Raw genomic sequence first — 14,930 nt, forward strand, 5'->3', positions numbered from 1 at the left:
GACTCGTTAAATAGCAATTTAAATAAGTAGGCGAGGAAATGAAATAGAGCAAAAGGAAGAGACACGTGAAACGCGATAATATTGCTGCAACGCGGACCGTATCAGCTCGTGAACGGAAAATATCGAATATCGATTTAACCGAAGGCTCGAAACCTTGGCATTGAATTCAACAGCCTGGCTGCCTCTTTTGCCTTCGCTCTCTATCTCCTCTTTATTTTCCGGTACGCTTTTCATGCGTTCCGCTTTTTCTTCCCTTTTCATACGCGCCATTGTTAGACGAGACTAGACGCTCTGAAACTACTTTTCACCCGGGGGGCTGCAACCTACACGCTCACCGCTTCGCAATATCAGCCTATATTTTGTCGTTACGCCATTGTGGTCCCTGCTGCAGCTCACGAAACCTCGGTATCCCTTGTTTTCTTTTCACCTACGCTTCGGCGAAGCTTCGCGGTTCTTCTTAATACCCGGGATCGTTTCGTTGCCTGGTCAGAAGGCTTGATTCCTGGCTTTTGTTTGCCACAGACACGATACAGGCGTTTAAACGATCTAAAAATTGGAGCGCCAGACGAAAGGGATAAAGAGATCGCGCGATAGATTCCTAGAGAGGTATGACGATGATTAATTGCGTCGTGACGATTCCGCACGTCACGGACCACCTGTTCCGATTTTCTCGCAGCGATGTGCCTTTTATGCGCCTCCTATCGTCTCTTCGTTACACGCGTTATGTTCGTCATCGAGAATCGATAAATTCTTCCCAAAAGGGAATCTACGCGCGAGATTCTTTTACACGTAATGGATCACTCGCAACGTCAAGAGCAGGGTAGCATCTCACGGGTATTTCTAGCTCCAAAGAAAGGAACCACGAAGACGGACAAAGGAGAACGCGTTTAGGAAGAAGATATTTTTTAAAAATCGCGAACGAAAAGCACCGCTCTTCGATTCTACCTGTATCTTTCTTATTTCCGTAGAATATTCGCAGAGAGGTGAAATCTATCGCGTTGAAATTTCAATCTTAGCCGAAATTTAGTCGGTCGGATTTCACACTCTCGCTACCTTTGTCGAACCACGTATTTCCGATTCTTCGAGTTTCGCAATGTTCGCGCAACGTCGTATCATTAACGCGGCGAGAGTTAGCGGTTTCAGTCTCGTGATTTTATGTTTAATTTCTTTCGAGCGATTGCCTGTATTTAAAATAAAATTACTGTGAACGTGTGAAGCTTCTTCGCAGAACGTCTTCGGCAATTACCTTGGTACTTTGCGATATTACTTGTTACGTCGCTGCCTAATCTTTCTCCGTTTTCATTATTCGCTACCTCGTGCCACGTCCTTCCTTTGCTTCGCCACTGCATGTAAACGCGTTCTACTCTCGACATTCTTTTCCGTCAAGCAACACGTTTCCCGTTGCTCGTGCTGCGTGTAGTGCAGTTCAATAATCGAACTAGCTAAGCCAGCAGTAAGAAGTAACGTAAGAAGAATACATCTCTGAAATTTCTATTACTCACTGTCGTCTCTAATTATTCGTTTGTGCAATCCACCTGTCTCAACGTATCGTTTCTCACTACGAACTGCAAAGGGTTAAGGGGGTGTCCTGAATTAGAATGTTCTGGAACAGCATTTACTTGTAATTTTCTTTAGAAGAGAAAGAAAGAAATGAAGTTATTGAGTTTTGAGCTATGGTTTTATATATATTTAACGTAATTCTTGACTGAAACAAAAAACCAAAAAGGGATTAAATTATTATATATTTTTCTTCTGGGCGAACTAAACAGCGGCGGAAAAAAATGTGAAGTTAAAAATTTTGGCGGGTTTAAAAAAAATGTTCTTTTGCAAAAAAGAAAGAAATAAACTTTAAGGTGCTATAACAATTATTTAAATAAACTTCTTTAGTTCACCCAGAAGAAAAATATATAATAATTTAATCCTTTTTTCGTTCTTCGTTTCGAGGTAGATCTTCCCCGCCGATTGAAGACTGCAGCGACAAGACGCCCATGAAATAGGCTTAGAAATCTGTTATAATCTTTCTTTTTTTAACTTCAAAAGAAATTTGTTTGTATTCGTTAAATATATATAAAACCATAGCTCAAAATTCAATAACTTCATTTCTTTCTTTCCCTTCTAAAAAAAATCCTGTTTTGAAACATTCTAATTCAGGACACCCCCTTAAAGAACACGGTCGAAATGCGAAGAAACGTATCTCGAACCCATCGCTAAGTAGTAGGATCGTTGGTAAAGTCGACGCCGAATACTCGCGACCTACTTGCCATCCATCCACTCGATACATGACACTCGTGCGAAATTTATTCGCAATTGCGAAGGTGGCGGACAGAAGACGAAAACAGGATAAGCTTTTTGGAGAATTCGCGGCACGAAAGCGTGGCAGATTACGCGCTGAAAGTTGCAGCGTAGCTTTGGAACATGGTCCACGAATATACAATAACGAAGTAAAAGCTAGTTCGCCAAAGCGTGTTACGTTCTCGCAGCTGAGCTACGCGTCTCGTTACTTCTATCCACGACTACGCTCTGTCGTGTCTTCTCGTCCAAGCGTATGTACAGTCGGCAACGAAAATATCGTTAGCGGGAACCGGCTGCCAACGAAGCTTCGCTGAACGCTGCTTTGCCTATGTCAAAAATGCAAATATATTCGTTTCCACCGTTTACTAAATGTTATTTCGTAGTAGAGAAAAATCCTGTACTAAACCGTACGCTCAACTTTGCCAATTTATTTATTAGAGCTTCGCGGGGCTTCCGGTTTTACACGTAGCTCCTTACAAATTCTATACGACCGTTTCAACTACGTTTACTTATCTCTATATAAGCTTTGCCCAACAATTATACTTTGGTAACTTGGTAATTGGCAAGGGAAATTGTGCGAAGCGAACTGTAATTCTATTGAATATTTTCGTAATGAACAAGAAAAAAGAACGAGAGGAAGACAATTTTGAAGATGTATTTTATTACTTAACCAGTTGGCTGTTTCTCGCGAGTATACTCGTCACGCGTAAAAAGTAAGCAGAATTTGCTATTTAAATTTTAAGTATACAGCTGTTTCCTTTGTCCTCTGCGACACATTTTAGCTGCACGCTTTTCAAAGAGGTCGCAACAGCTAACTGATTGAGACAATGATGAAACGAAACCTCTAGTTTCTTCCGATTTTGCCCAATGGGCTGGATAAGACCTCCATACGATATTAACCCTAATCCAAACTAACAACGATAACATCGAGAATGATTAGGTTCCTCCATTCCCTAGCCGATACAGTCTCCGTATGCTCATCTATTACACCGTGTACGTACACCGTAGCCAATCTTCTTGCGAAGAAGCCCGCACCATATTCTTCTCGACGGTATACGCAGATTTGCCGTTTGATTTAGCCTTTTTCTTCGCCAACTTTTCCTCTTTTCGCCTGTTGTTTGTCATCCCAAGTTCGAAAGTTACGTGTCCTTCTACTTTTTCCCAATAGTAGCGAGCAATTCGTTCTCGTATCGAGGCGATTCCCATTTTACGTGATAACAAATCGATCACGAAACTGTCGACGAACGCTTGAATATGACCGAAGAAGACAATTACCGGACAATCAATTATCAGATCATTCCATGAGTAAATTCAGTAAACAGACAGTCGTTGGTTTTCGCATACCAGACCAAAGTAAAAAGTTGCCTGTCGACGATCCATCGATGATGAATTTTCTCGTAATTCGTCGGGCCAGCTTCTGAAACTTTTCGCTTCAGTTTGTAAAACTCCGATAGCGAAGACTCCCGCCGTCCTAAACTGACCTCTTAGAAGAAAACCACGTTGCTTACGGGATGATCCAACGTACAAGTACGTTGTACAGTTTTGTACAGGTTTCCTCTACCATAGAACGTACGAATAAATAAAAAATAAATAAATTAAGCACGCGCGACACTGAAACCAATTCGACCGAACTTCGTCGATGCTTCTTCCCACCACCTGGCCATTTATTTTTGTCTCCGACTGTAGGTGTATCCGCGCTACGGTTTTTTAGCTTTTTCGCCATTGTTCTGCGTACACACAGGGGAATCCCCGCTTCGTCCCGACGAGCTGTTCCGTGTTTTCTTACGCCTCCGCTTTCTCTCTGGAGCCTCGCCGTGTTATCGACAAATTAAAAGCTCGCAACCTTCCGCGACACTATACGCGTCATCGCGGCGGAATCAACGCGGAAACGCGATCTGGATACGATGGTGTATCGCCAAGAAGCGTAAGGATCGTTGGCAAGATCAAACGATCGTGAAATGTTTAATGCCGCAGCCGAGGGCCACGCCGAAGTCTCGTGCTGCGTGTTCTGTTAATTTCGACGAGCCACGTTATTACCGCGCGATCCTCGCGATCAACATGCACAAAATGTAAGTTTCGTTCTCAATCTCGTAGAGAAAAGTATGAAAATCCAGCGCACAGCTGAAGAGTTAAACGTCTTCTTGAACAGCAAAGGCTGGGTTAATTGTGATTTCTTGACACGTGGATATTCCACGTTTGTTTGCTTCTAAATTACACACGTTTACTTGTGTACTATTTAATATTAGTAATGGCAAACCTTGTTATTATCATTAAAGCTAATAATTATAACGCGTATTTTGCCCATTGACAACGATATTTAATTTTTGTAAAATGTTACATTAATTACGATTAATCGTTGTACTATACGTTTTTCATTTTATACTGTTTCCAGCTATTCGAAATTTGTTGGTTGATCGACTCAATCGTTACGAAATAACATAAAAGGTCCTGTCATCGACGAATACTGTCGTGAATATCGAGGAATATAAACGCGTTCGTGATAAATCGAACGCTATGGGCTTTCATTAACGCTTTATGCTCGATGCACCGCTTGAACGAAAACGCATAAATTAAAAATGTCTGTTAAAATATTGAAAGCTTTCCAAGCTATCAAAATCTGTCGAAACTTTCAAGACTTTCGAGCTTATCAAGACTCGCGCCACTTATCGGAACTTTCAAGAGTTGCAATAATGTTCGTAGTGATTCGAATTTTTCGTCGCGTCTTTCGCGACGAAAACGATATTCCAAGTGTTTCGGATTCCATCGCTGACTGGATACACGAGCCCCAGGATGTTCCAGGCGAAAAATCGTCTACGAGAAAGAAAGAAGAGGAAGGGAGACGCGGAGAAACGAGGAGCAGCAGCAAAGAACAGAGCCCGCGTCGCCTGGAAAAAGAATAAGGGGATTAGTTTTAATTGGAACTAACGCGGCTAGATTCTTGCAAAAATCGTGGATAATATTTGCATTTATCCACGGTAGCGATACCCGTTAGAAACTCGCTGGAATTTTTACAATGATTTAGACAATGGCAGTTACTTTTAATTTAACGCGCATTTTCATTTCTTCTTTTCTTTTTTTTTTTTTTTTTTTTTTTTGTGTGTGTGTGTGACAGGATCAGAGATTTTTAGGTTTCGTTCGTTTCAAATCCTCTTGTACTTGTCTGGAGCGGTGTTATTACCTGAAAATTATACGTAGCCGAGTAGTAACGTGTATATGGATGGTACGCAACATGCATACGAAGAGTGAGGAGAGTGAAATGGAAAGGATGGAATGGGACGAACGAAGGGGATGATCGTGTTAGCGTGTTGCGTCTGGTACGTAAGGAATGTGCCACGAGACAATATAAAATCGAGTCTTGTTAAGTTGTATGCGCGAATGTTCGCGTTGTGTTTTAACTACGTCCACGAGCAGCGTGAAGAATTAATCGTACGATCGATTAAACGTGGTAGAATTGATAAATAAGTATGAAATTATAAAATGAGATAACAAAGAATCCTGTGGATAATTTTGTGATCTTTCGTAACTTTATGATCAATTTCTATCTTCTCAAGTGAAAAGATAGACGTAAAATAAAACGAAAATAATTTAACCAATCGACATCAAAGGATTGCACATCTGAGAGCGCGTCTGTGACTTTTCGCTGCAGCATCCGATGCAGAGTAACATCTGACCATCGCGCAACCTCGAACTGCCTTCCTTAGGGAGAGACGCCTCGGGACGTGTTCAGAATTCGTCTCCGCCACTTCTCAACTCACGGAATAGATTCTGTTTCTTCTCTGTATTCGAAATTTGTAGCTCGATTCCAGCTACATATTTCGTGAGGTATTGCCGCACTTAAGGTTGCCTGGGTCGTTACAATCAATCGCATTGTCTATTTAGAGTATTATAAATAAAATATCAGTTTAAAGCATAGTGGTAAATTAAGTATTGTATAAAAGCACAGACTGTTCTATCTACCAAAATTAAGGGACAATTTATTATCCGTCATTAAGCCGGAATAAGTGGTGCGTGAAATATGCAAATGCTATTCCACGTGTATTCCGCGTTTATGTTTATTCATAGAGTTCTCAGCAGTTTTTACTTTATGAGAGAAAAAAGGGTGAATTACAGATGTACACCGGATAAAAGTTTGTTCTCTGTGCCTAGTCCAACGAAAGATCATTGCGTGACACGTTTTATTATTTGAGAAAACTAAAGACTTGCGTAGAAAATTAGAATTTATTCTTATATTTATAATAAATTAAATATTATAATACGTTAATTAATTCTAAGCTAATTCTTTCGCGGTCAAGATCTACTGAAAGTACTTTCACCTCTACACGCTGACCTATCGAAACTACCGAATTCTTTAACCATTTCGTTGGTATAAGCCCATTTTTACCCGCTCCTATATCCACAAACGCTCCAAAGTGTGTAATGTTTCGTATCGCACCCGTTACTAATATGCCCGCGCTCAAATCATTAATACTGAGCAAACTCTTTCGAAAAAGAGGAGTAAGAGTCTTTAATCGTATATCCTCGTCCTTCTTCATAGATAAGCCTTTGACTATCACCTCCATAGTCGTCTCGTTAGTATCAAGCTTCTGAGCCAAACCGGCAAACCCTTCGTCAGCACACGATTTTACTTTTTCGATGAACTCCGTAGTTCCGAAATTCTCCATGTTACAATTACAATATTTCAAGAAACGTTCGGCTATTTTGTACGATTCAGGATGGATCCAAGATTGATCTAATAAGTTATATGTCTGCTCAGACTTCTTAGCAGGCTTGCGTTTCTTAGAATTATCATTCATCGAAGTCTCTGGCAATATCCTAATGAAGCCAGCACATTGTTCGAACACCTTGTTCCCAATTCCTTTCACATCCAGTAATTGTTGCCTATTTTTAAACGGTCCAAATTCGGATCTCCATTCTATAATGTTATTTGCCCTGGATGCATTCAAACCTGCAACTCTTCTTAAAAGGCACTTAGATGCAGTGTTCACATCCACACCCACAAAGCTCACAACCTCTGAAACAACCTGTAATCATTTTTATAGTTATTATTGAATTTGTCAATTAATTACTTTATCTTGAATCTTAAAGCTATTGAATTTTATATTTACCTCATTTAATGCCACTAACAATTGCTTCTCTGGTAGATCATGCTGATACATTCCCACACCTAAATGTTTAGGTTCTACTTTTACTAATTCAGCAAGTGGATCTTGTAGACGTCTCGCTATAGAAATAGCAGAAATTAAATTCGTGTCGAGGTCCGGGAACTCGGATTTTGCTTCGGGACTACAGCTGTAAATCGATGCTCCGGCTTCGTTAACTATCGTATACGAAACCTCGATCGATCCGAATACATTGGACTTAATTAACTTGTTTAGAAACATTTCAGTTTCTCTGCAAGCTGTAGCGTTGCCCAATGCTAAAACTGTAGCCTTATATTTCGTCACTAAAGCTACCAAAACATCGGCTGATTTATTATAAGATTCTTTTTCCTTTGTGTGTGGATAAATTACACCTGTTTTAAGTACATCACCCTGCTCAGAGATTACCGCTAATTTACAACCGTGCGAAAATCCTGGATCTATAGCAAGTATGGTCTTTCCTCGTACAGGTGGAGTAAGAAGCAACTGTTTAACATTAGTTACGAAAACTTCTATAGATGCTGTCTCTGCTTTTTGTTTCATTTCGCTTCTCACTCTACGTACTACTAAGGGTTTTATCAGCTTTGTATAAGCATAGTTAATGCTGTCGTTTAATAATTTGGAATGTAATTTAGATGCTGTGATAGCTGCATTATATTGTTTATAACAGTGTGCTTTAAATTCCTTTTCGAAAAATTCAGGAATGGTCATTTTTACATTAAGAAACTTTTGTGCTTCCCCACGATTAATAGCCAATATCTGATGAGGTTTAATGTAATTTGTATTTGCATTAAAATCATAATATGTTTCATACTTTCTATGAACATCCTTTTCTTTACTATCTGCAGATTTACTATTGGTTTTACATTCTGTAACCTGAATTGTTATCACAGATTTGCTTTGAAGCTCTTTGACTTTATCAAATACAGTTTTATTCTTATTTATAATATATGCTATAATATGTACAATTCCATCTATAATCTGTTGCTCAGTTTTTAATCCATCTTTAGTAGAATCGATAAAAGAAGATAATGGAGGTAGTGTTTGACCCTGTAACACAAAATCACTTACAGATCCCAAACCTAGCTCTTTTGCTCTTTCTGCTAAAGTTCGCTTAGATGTTGGCTTAAAGAAAGAATATATATGTTCTAAGTCGTCTAAAGATTTGGCAGATACAACAGCAGAATGTATAGCAGGAGACCACTGTCCTAATTTATCAATAGACTTCAATATAGTATTAGCACGTTGTTTGATAACTTTAGCATGATCGAAACTTTGTTTCACTGCTCTTAGCTTATCTGGCTCCATGCCACCAGTCATATCCCTCCTATATCTTGCAATAAATGGGATTGTATTTTCATTATCAAAAAGCTTTATAACATTTTCTGCTATATGTTTTTCAATACTGTTCACTTTGCTAACATAATCTTCAACAGTCCATTCTTTCAATTCTGTAGATTTTAAAGATATATCTTTTAATATTTGTTTAATATTTCCTGCATCAGAATTTTGTATTTCTTCTTTTTTCATCTTTGCATTTTTATTTTGTGTCTTTTTATTCAAATCTACTGATTCATTTGTGTTATCTATAAGTTCTGTTTTTATTTTTTTTCTTCCAAGTTTTGTTGTTATTTGTTTACTATTTTCACTTAATGAAACAGTTCTCTTTGTACTATTTGTAATTGTCTTCCTCTTTTTCTGAGGTGCTTTCGTAGGAACATAATTTTCATCATTGGAAACATCTGCAGGTTCATCCTCAGAATCACTTGAAAAAATAATTATTTTCCTTTTTCCAGGCACTTGTCGTATGCTCCTTTTCATTGTGACGTTTTTTACAAGTAAATAACGATATCTAAACTATTTAAGAAAATGGAAAATCCTTTCATAACATTTGGTAAATTAAAAAATTCTAGGTTAATTATTAAATGTATAAAACATTTATGCATATATATGTCACATAACTTCTTTTAATTTCTTACTTAACTATTAATAAGATTAATATCATAAAAAACTAGTAAAGTCATAAAAAACTAGTAAATCGCTGCACTCTACTTAATAATCATAATAATCAATAGAATTTTCCGAACAAATTCAAGTACATCTTCCAACTAACCTTTGAAAATGTGCCTTAAGTTAAGACGCTTGACGAGTTCGTGTAATCGGAAAATTCTCAATATTTTTCGAGATTATACAAAAATTACAGATGACATTATGAAATTATAATGAATAACTTTTGTAATTTTTCAATTATTATATTTCATGCAGATTTAGTATAAGATTTCTTCATATATTTCAGGTGATTTTGCTATACATACTTAGCTAAAACCTTCATATTTATAAAAATTTGATAATTATTTCTTTTCTAAGGCACTTTACTTAATAATGATTTGTTTCAAAGGATGATTTACGTTTCTGTAATATTAAAAACATAGGAATTAAAATAAACATAATAATGTGTAATAATACCGGAATACAGCTACGTATTTTGATATTGTAAATTTTTATACGATTCAAATATATCATGGCAGAAAAATTTCGATCGTTAATGAAAGTATTAAACAACGAAATAAATAAACATCAACTGTTTAATGCAACTACAAGAATTAGTAGCGTCACTGGAAAGGCACAAGAAAAGTTAAACAATATACAAAGTGCAGTTGCTGCAAAGTATGATGTTCTTGCAAAGGTATTACATTTTATTTATTCATTAATAAGTATAAAAAATTATAATGTATGTATGTTTAAATATAAATCATTTAAATTTATTTACTCCAGCAAATCAATAATGATTTAACAATAATTCAAAATGTAAATGGATCACAATTAGCACCAAGTCCGTTACCAAAGAAAGTTATAAAATGGTGGCAATGGTATCAACAAATAACAGGTTTGGACAAGGTTGAAATAGCCAAACAACAAGTGATCTTTGCGCAAGACAAGTTGTTCAAATGTCAAGATGAAAGGAGACAATTGAATCGTGAAGCAATGTTAATAAATGAGAAATTAAAGGAAGTATATTCTGAACTTATTCAAATTAAGAGGGATGATCCAAAGTACGTACAATTGACAATAGTGGAAAACAAAAATCTTCAAGATCAAGCAAAGATTATAACAGAGCTTAATTTGTTAGAGAAAGAGGAAAAAGAACATTTCACATTATTAGCAACTGCTATTAAAGAATATCATGATAGTCAAACAATAAATGCTCAAAAGCATAAATACTTATCTATTGTTGCATCTGCTCTATTAGCAGTCGTATCATTGGTAGCTTCAATAATATATAACAATATAAGGGTAGCAAATATTCAAAACATTTTATCTGAAGCACAAGAAAAGAATGAAAATGTGCTCAGAAATAGTTTTCTATCATTAGAAAGTAGTTTAAATACAATTCGTAAAACAATAGAAAAGAATAGCGAATCAAAAGTAGTCATGGTTAATGAAGAATTAGATAATAGTAATATTACAGAACTGCAAAGAGCTTGTGTTGTATTTGGGGTATGTATTGTTGGCATATATATACTGAGATCGGTAATTGGTTAAAGGTTACCTTTCAATTCATAGTAATGAATTTATTTGAAATAATTATTTAGTAACAGAGATTTATTCGTTTATCAATGTTTTATAAATAAATATATAATACATGTATATATTTAATTATATAGTGAAATAAAAAATACATTAATATATGCATTTAATTGGATATATTTTATGTTTTGTAGTATTTTATTCTCATGTTATTTAGTTGCATTGCTTTTTGTATAAGAAACTGAGGCTATAATTTTCTCAGAAAAATACACATATATATTTTATAAATAAATTGATAAATAAATATGATAAACTGGGCAAATACAATGTGATATTTTTATATGGACAATCGTTTAACTAATTTTTATCTGCAATAAATGATTTTATTAAAAATAAAGTGAAATTGTTATGTGTTAAATATTAAGCAATTTAAATTTTAATTATCTGAATTATTTTATGTATTCCAGGATTTCCATTCCATACCATCTGGTAGCTTTACTTCAACTTTTCCTTTGCTCACTTCTGACCAATTTGTGCTTAACACTGTACCACCAGACTCTTGCTATATATGTAGAAATATTACAGTGTTAAAATCAATACAACATATTTGTCAAGCGCTTTTTGAAAAGAAATACTCACAAAAGATTTATTCATTGCACGTCTAACTTCATCAGATCCACTACCATATATCTGTTGGAATAAAGCACAGAGAGCAGCTTCTCCTATAGGCTTTTCTTCTGCTTCTTGTTTTTCAATCTCTTTCTCTAATTTATTCCAATCCCGTGTCTTTTTGGTAGTTCCAGGATTCTCTGGTGGTTGAGTTTCAGCTTGTAAAATTTCTTAAAAAATTTAAATCATTTTAATGTGACAATTCAAAGCAGGTTCTGTTTATACATAATATTTGGATCTTTGGTTTACCTTGAGGTATGGGTTGTACTGTATTTTGTGCAACAGGATTTCCTTCCAAAGTAGACCATGTAATTCCATCATGTTTTTTCAATTTAATTTCTATTTTAGATGGATCAACTTTGTATGTACATTGATCTGGTATTATTGCATGAGCTAAATCTAACTCCAAGCTATATTCATTGCCTGATGGTAACTGGGCAGACACACTCAACTAAAACCAAACAAAGAATAAAATATACAACTGATATTCAACCAAACAATAACTACTTTCACGTAAATATGACCGACAAAAATACAAAATGTACTAGTTGAAAAAACATTATATATATCTTACATTTTCACAAATGAAATATTTACCGTATTCTCTTCGTAAACAACTTTGACATTTTGTGCATTTTTCGCAAGAATCGGAACTATAACATGACTTTCTGTTTGATACCAATCGTGCCTTATTTTTGGAACTGGCATCTGTAGACGTTAAAAATTTTTATGTTTCGTGTACAGTATTGATGTATTAACCACATTTCTTACTTTATCATTATTCACTGCTGTTGGAGTTTCTTCGTTACCCATTAGGTCGATTCTTCTCTAAAATATCAAAGACAGACCATTAAGAAATTTAACACAACATTCACATATATCGTACTTCTCGAAAGTTCATATGAATAGTATAGACAAGGAACATAATACAAAAGAGATGATAATCATAAAAGAGAGCATACTATAAGGTGTACCATCTTATCGGTTTAGAAAAATTGAAAAAAGATTTTGTTGTATCTGTTTTAGATTTTATATGAATAGTAATAAATAGACTGTAGATTTTTATGCAAATTCATATTTTTGAGAATAAAAGTAAAGAAATAGAATTTCGGTAAAGTAATTCTGTAATTTGACTGATATGGTTGTGTTCTAAAATAAGTTTATTTGGATCCATGGATCTCTTAGAAATTAAGTCAAAATGGTCGGACTTCCTGTGAGATAAATGAAAAGAAGCCAACTTCCGGGGGCGCTTCTATGTTTTCATTAGTTTTACAAAATTTGATGTAGATAAATGTGAGGTTAAAAATCATAAATAAAAATTAAAGTTAAACAGTGATTGATAAAAATGAAAGAACCGTTCAAGGCGATTATCGATGATGTAATTATAGAACCATCCAAAGTTCAACCAATCATTGGTAATTGCACTTTTATTCATTAAGAAGAATTTTAGTATTTGAAACAACTTGTGTGTAAATTATTTTTCGAAAAATAATCGAATTGTGAAATTATACTACTCTTATAATCGTAATTGCCATTTGTTTTCATTGATTTAATTCTAAATTACAAGTGATAAATAACTTGTTCGATTTGTCAATTTATAATTCATATATTACATGTACTCATTTTGAGAAAAAACATATATAATTGTTTTATAGTTAATTTTCAAAATGGGGAGCTCAAGGATGAGGAAGCCAAAAAAATGTCATGTGGATTATTTTATGATCAAAACAAGAAGAAAACGATGCTGGCTATGTCAAATGGACAGATTGTTTATAGAGGTTATAAACCAGACACGAGCCAAGATTTGATGCGCAGTATGCTTGTTCTTCGTAACAGAAGGACAGGGAAGGTAAGGTTGGTTCAGGTTGAACGTTGGCAAGTGACTCCAGTTTTAGAAAAACCTGCAGTGGAAGATAATAAAGGCTTCGAAGATGATAAGATCGCTAAGTTGAACAAACAGTTTGGTTCAAAGAAAGTGAAAAGGAGGACAGAGCAATACGAAAGATTAAAAGTGAATGTAGAATCTGTTAAAGAACAGCTTGAACAAACTGTATCTAGTAAGGAATTGTCTTTGCAAATGTTTTATGATATACGCATAATCTTGTACCAATTTTCCTAAGAATAGGAAATTAAAATTTATTCTCATTACAGATGTTGAAATTGACAGAATGGACTTGTCAATACAATTGCCAGATAATGAGTATATTACAAATACCATTTTACCAGAGTGTAATAGAGATGCAACTAATGTAAATGATGTATATAATATTTTTGATATTGTACCAAAAAGTAAATTGGAATCTTTGTACAATAGTGTTACAGAAATTTTAAATGGCGATTCTAATAATAAACAAGAGTATGTTTATTTCGAAAAATTACTATCTTTCTTTATTATTTTATTGTATACTAATATATGCATTTATTGCTTTTTCAGAAACTCAAAATTTTTCACTCGGACATTATATCATGTGAAATCTGATCCAGATAGTCTTAAAAAGGCTGCGCTGTTGATTTATGTTCAATCAGTTGCAGCCTGGTTAAATATGCCAATCAAGGATGCTAAAAAACGTGGTATTGAAGTTTGTTCAGCTTCTCAAGAAATTAATTCGCATATAATAGACACTTACAGTGTTCAGAGTAAACATGGGAGGTATGTGCACAGACATATAATAACCACATAATAAAAATGTTTAATAATTTAATAATTAATTTTTAATATTTTATAGAATGAGGCCAACCAGTGTAAAAGATAAGGGAGTAATACACTGTATGATCTTAGCACTGATAATTAACAACTTTACATTAGATTTGGAATTATTTGCAACCATATTCAGTCATCGTATGGGTCTAAAAAAAATGACAGACCTTGCTAGAATTGTTGGTGCTTTACCTAGCAAAGAGAACAAGAAACTTATTACTCTAAAAGTTCCATTGCCAGCAACAGCATCTGTTGTAAAAAAGGGAAGAAGGAAATAGTTATACATGGGTACAAATTTTTTGTATCTGTTTTATAAACGAATTACATTTAATATTTGTTAACTTTGTATAAATCGAAACCAAATTTATATTTAATTGAATAAACATTCGTTTATTACAGTTCGATCATTCTTACTATTTTAATGCTTCAAACTTTCCATGTTACAGTTTTTTCGCTCTTCCAAAATATTTCCGTAACTCCTCTAAAAATACGAATTCCAATTTCAATAATCAACATGAATTACCAAAATTCAAAAGAAGAATGCAGATCAATAATTTTAGCGATCAAATGGCGAATGGTGTAAAAAGCAAGAAAGTTCCTAAGTT

The 14,930-nt window shown here is 34.9% G+C and overlaps 4 protein-coding genes across 6 annotated transcripts; 2 read left to right on the plus strand and 2 right to left on the minus strand.

Annotated features, from left to right (window-relative positions):
- Window positions 1-5,681: 5,681 nt before the first annotated feature.
- On the minus strand, window positions 5,682-9,265 carry LOC100650897 (S1 RNA-binding domain-containing protein 1). Its single transcript, XM_003399949.4, has 2 exons — window positions 7,398-9,265; window positions 5,682-7,313 (listed from the first exon to the last, which is right to left on the minus strand). Exons 1-2 carry the CDS (start codon window positions 9,249-9,251, stop codon window positions 6,540-6,542), a joined length of 2,628 nt encoding a protein of 875 aa, XP_003399997.2. The 5' UTR covers window positions 9,252-9,265; the 3' UTR covers window positions 5,682-6,539.
- Window positions 9,266-9,583: 318 nt separating this feature from the next.
- LOC100645805 (mitochondrial potassium channel-like) lies at window positions 9,584-11,520 on the plus strand. Of its 2 annotated transcripts, none has more exons than XM_012315013.3 (3): window positions 9,584-9,726; window positions 9,798-10,116; window positions 10,206-11,520. In XM_012315013.3, exons 2-3 carry the CDS (start codon window positions 9,952-9,954, stop codon window positions 10,971-10,973), a joined length of 933 nt encoding a protein of 310 aa, XP_012170403.2. In that variant the 5' UTR covers window positions 9,584-9,726; window positions 9,798-9,951; the 3' UTR covers window positions 10,974-11,520. The 2 variants fall into 2 exon arrangements, with proteins under 2 accessions (XP_012170403.2, XP_003399800.2); XM_003399752.4 differs by having other exon boundaries at window positions 9,591-9,726; window positions 9,829-10,116.
- LOC100645570 (protein SGT1 homolog) lies at window positions 11,120-12,558 on the minus strand. The gene is made up of 5 exons (XM_012315012.3): window positions 12,399-12,558; window positions 12,225-12,335; window positions 11,877-12,078; window positions 11,598-11,797; window positions 11,120-11,520 (listed from the first exon to the last, which is right to left on the minus strand). Exons 1-5 carry the CDS (start codon window positions 12,438-12,440, stop codon window positions 11,413-11,415), a joined length of 663 nt encoding a protein of 220 aa, XP_012170402.1. The 5' UTR covers window positions 12,441-12,558; the 3' UTR covers window positions 11,120-11,412.
- A 78-nt stretch (window positions 12,559-12,636) lies between these two features.
- Window positions 12,637-14,906, plus strand: LOC100645462. 2 transcript variants are annotated; one of them, XM_012315011.3, is made up of 6 exons: window positions 12,637-13,042; window positions 13,283-13,684; window positions 13,779-13,983; window positions 14,062-14,277; window positions 14,354-14,613; window positions 14,772-14,906. In XM_012315011.3, exons 1-5 carry the CDS (start codon window positions 12,973-12,975, stop codon window positions 14,601-14,603), a joined length of 1,143 nt encoding a protein of 380 aa, XP_012170401.1. In that variant the 5' UTR covers window positions 12,637-12,972; the 3' UTR covers window positions 14,604-14,613; window positions 14,772-14,906. The 2 variants fall into 2 exon arrangements, with proteins under 2 accessions (XP_012170401.1, XP_003399797.1); XM_003399749.4 differs by lacking the exon at window positions 14,772-14,906 and having other exon boundaries at window positions 14,354-14,723.
- The last annotated feature ends 24 nt before the right edge of the window (window positions 14,907-14,930 follow it).

The sequence above is a fragment of the Bombus terrestris genome, chromosome 12, assembly GCF_910591885.1.
Source record: "Bombus terrestris chromosome 12, iyBomTerr1.2, whole genome shotgun sequence".
Taxonomy (NCBI): Eukaryota; Metazoa; Arthropoda; class Insecta; order Hymenoptera; family Apidae; genus Bombus; species Bombus terrestris.